The sequence below is a fragment of the Pseudochaenichthys georgianus genome, chromosome 10, assembly GCF_902827115.2.
Source record: "Pseudochaenichthys georgianus chromosome 10, fPseGeo1.2, whole genome shotgun sequence".
Taxonomy (NCBI): Eukaryota; Metazoa; Chordata; class Actinopteri; order Perciformes; family Channichthyidae; genus Pseudochaenichthys; species Pseudochaenichthys georgianus.
Window position 1 is genome coordinate 23,194,798 of NC_047512.1, and position 2,738 is coordinate 23,197,535.

General features: G+C 37.3%; 1 protein-coding gene across 1 annotated transcript; it reads left to right on the forward strand.

The window, feature by feature from the left end:
* The first annotated feature begins 884 nt into the window (after positions 1 to 884).
* Positions 885 to 2,187, forward strand: LOC117454101 (C-X-C motif chemokine 6-like). Its single transcript, XM_034093193.2, has 4 exons — positions 885 to 1,105; positions 1,267 to 1,378; positions 1,611 to 1,688; positions 1,864 to 2,187. Exons 1-4 carry the CDS (start codon positions 1,042 to 1,044, stop codon positions 1,925 to 1,927), a joined length of 318 nt encoding a protein of 105 aa, XP_033949084.1. The 5' UTR covers positions 885 to 1,041; the 3' UTR covers positions 1,928 to 2,187.
* The last annotated feature ends 551 nt before the right edge of the window (positions 2,188 to 2,738 follow it).

The window sequence follows — 2,738 nt, forward strand, 5'->3', positions numbered from 1 at the left end:
TCATATACTATCTATTTTTACTTTAACATCGAAAAACTGAAGTGAAAATTAAAAGGAAATGAATATCAGCGTCCATCAGATGTTACTTATAATAGCAGTTTATTCACTCCACAAATGTCATGACAGTGTAACTACCACGCAGCTACAGTGGAAAGAAACTTTTGAAACTTGCATTTTCGTCTGAGCAAGGTGTTAACCACTGATGCACATGTACAAAATCAGACGATGCAGAGACTGACCCACACTCTGTGTTGCTTAATGTAATAGACCACGCAAATCTCAAGCAACTTCATTTAAATTGTGTCCATACAAAATTATGTTTTGGAAAGTAAAACGTGATTTTATATAATACTTTAGTTTCCTGATTTTGACGATATGACAAATACAAATATTTGACCTGAGTTTGGTGTTAAATGTAATTTGCATATAAGAACAAGTGGCACATAAGATACAGGTGAACCGTTGCCTTCATTTACTAAGATATTATATATGATTCTTTTTTTATTATTCTTTTATTACTCTTTGTTCTTCATGGCATCAAAAATAAAAATATGTTCAAAATGTTTAAAAATATTTGTTGATGGATGATGCAATGATATTGTGAGTTTGATTTCAAAGTTTGGTTGAATATGAGTGTTTACAGATCAAACAAGTTACACTTTTAATATTCCTATTATAACACATGATGTTAAAAAGTATACCATAAAAATCTAAAATTCATTACATTAAAGTAATATGACCACGGGTGGTAGGCGAGGGGAATAAGTTAGGTATTGTTTGTGGTTTTGAAGTTTCACTTTCCAGCCTGGTAGAAATTCCCCTGGTCACAGGAAGTATGATGAGGTAAGGAAGTGAAAAGAGTATTTAAGAGGGACCCTCAGCCTCTACCTCTTCACAGTCCTCCTGTCAACAAACAGTGCTCTCTCAGACTCTGGCTAACATCTCTAGCTGCACTTGTTACTGCTCGTTCTATCATCTTCACAGCAAGAATCAAGATTTGTTCTAGCACTAGTGTCTTCTTGACCAAAAAGGAAAGCAACAATGTCCGGCATCATGAAAGTGTTTCTGCTCCTGGCTGTCATCGTCTGCATCACTGAAGCCCAACGTAAGTGTTTGTACTATATCAGCATTTACAACTCTAACAAAGAAAATGTCAGGTGTTTAATATACCTTTGTATACGTCTCGGTAACTGTTAGATGAAATATGTGCACTGAAAACAAATTGTAATTCAATTAAATGATTTTTTTCCTTGTCTTTTTCTGTAGGTCATCAATCAGGAGGGTGTCTGTGTCAACGTGTCAGTAGTAAAATACGCTCAAAAGTACAGGACATCCAAATCTACCCGGCAACCACGTTCTGTGCCAAAGTGGAGATTGTGTAAGTTACAGTAAAATGGTTTATTAATTGCTATTAGGACAATGTATCTCCCTGGCACCAATAAAACCTAGAAATGCACTTTAATTTAGATGGTTAGAGTTCAGCGTCAGTTGGGTGGAACATTATAATGCACTTCTAGTTATCTGCCTAATGATTTATGAATATTTGTTTATATAAATTATTTGGTTAAAATGTGTTTTTAACGTGAGGTGTCCTCTGTCCATTTCAACAGTGTCACCGACAGAAGGGGAGCTCGCTTCTGCCTGGACCCCGAGTTGGCGGCAGTCCAGAGAGTCATGGCTTCCGTCATGTAAGTATACCAGACATCAATCCAAGCCTTACCTTCAAATACACTGACCATCCAATTACAACGTTTACTCTGTCAGTGATTCTCTATATTTGATGGAACAGTATTGAGTGATGTGATGCCTTCTTCTCCACACGTGTATCTTATGTTTCCTTCTGGTTTTGTTTTTGATTTATAGAAAAGCCAGAACCACAGCCAGACCAGCTGCACTCACTTCCAGCACCAACACAGCTAGCCTCTAATTCTTCAACTCCTGGGATCAAAAAGAAGCTAAAATGACCTCTGACCCCGTTTGAAAATGTACCTTCAAGGAATGTAGATGTGAACTGAATGAAACTGTTTGTCTATTTATCCTCTATTTATACTCATGTGCACTGTAGTATAGCTCTGTTATTTTTTACATGTCTTTTATTCGTTTTTGTAAATGTATGTATGTGTTGAACCAAGTCCTTTGCCTTTTGGTAATTTCAGTGTTTTTCTAAATAAATATAAAATCAATGGAGCATTGAGTGCTTGTTTTCTGTTCAAAGTCTGATCATGTTGTGTCAACAAACACTGCTACCTTGTGGTTCAGGGCTGCCAATGCAAGATGTTAAGTATATGTATCAGGCCATGTGTCCTGTGATCCCATGCTAGCTTTTACAAATATTAGAGGGAGTTACTCTCTAAGAAGTTTTCTAGATATGATTAATATGACTAACATATGCAACAGATAGCATGAGGACATCGAAGCTGCATGGCGATAACAGGAGGTAAACTGTCAACACCATGTGCTCAATTCAGCAAAACACATCTTCAAAGAAATAAACTTTAAAGCCAGTGTGTAAAATCACTTCAGGTTTATTACCTGAGAACCATCATTGTCTATAATGATGTTATGCTAAGTTTTAGAATTGTCTCATCAATTTCACATTGATTATCCCTCAATGATCCCCATCCCCAGAGAGTTCAGTACAAAATCCTCCTGATGACACATAACCTGGCCCCATCCTACCTGACTGACCTCCTCCACAGACACGCTCCCACTCGCTCCCTCCGCTCTGCTGCTGCTGC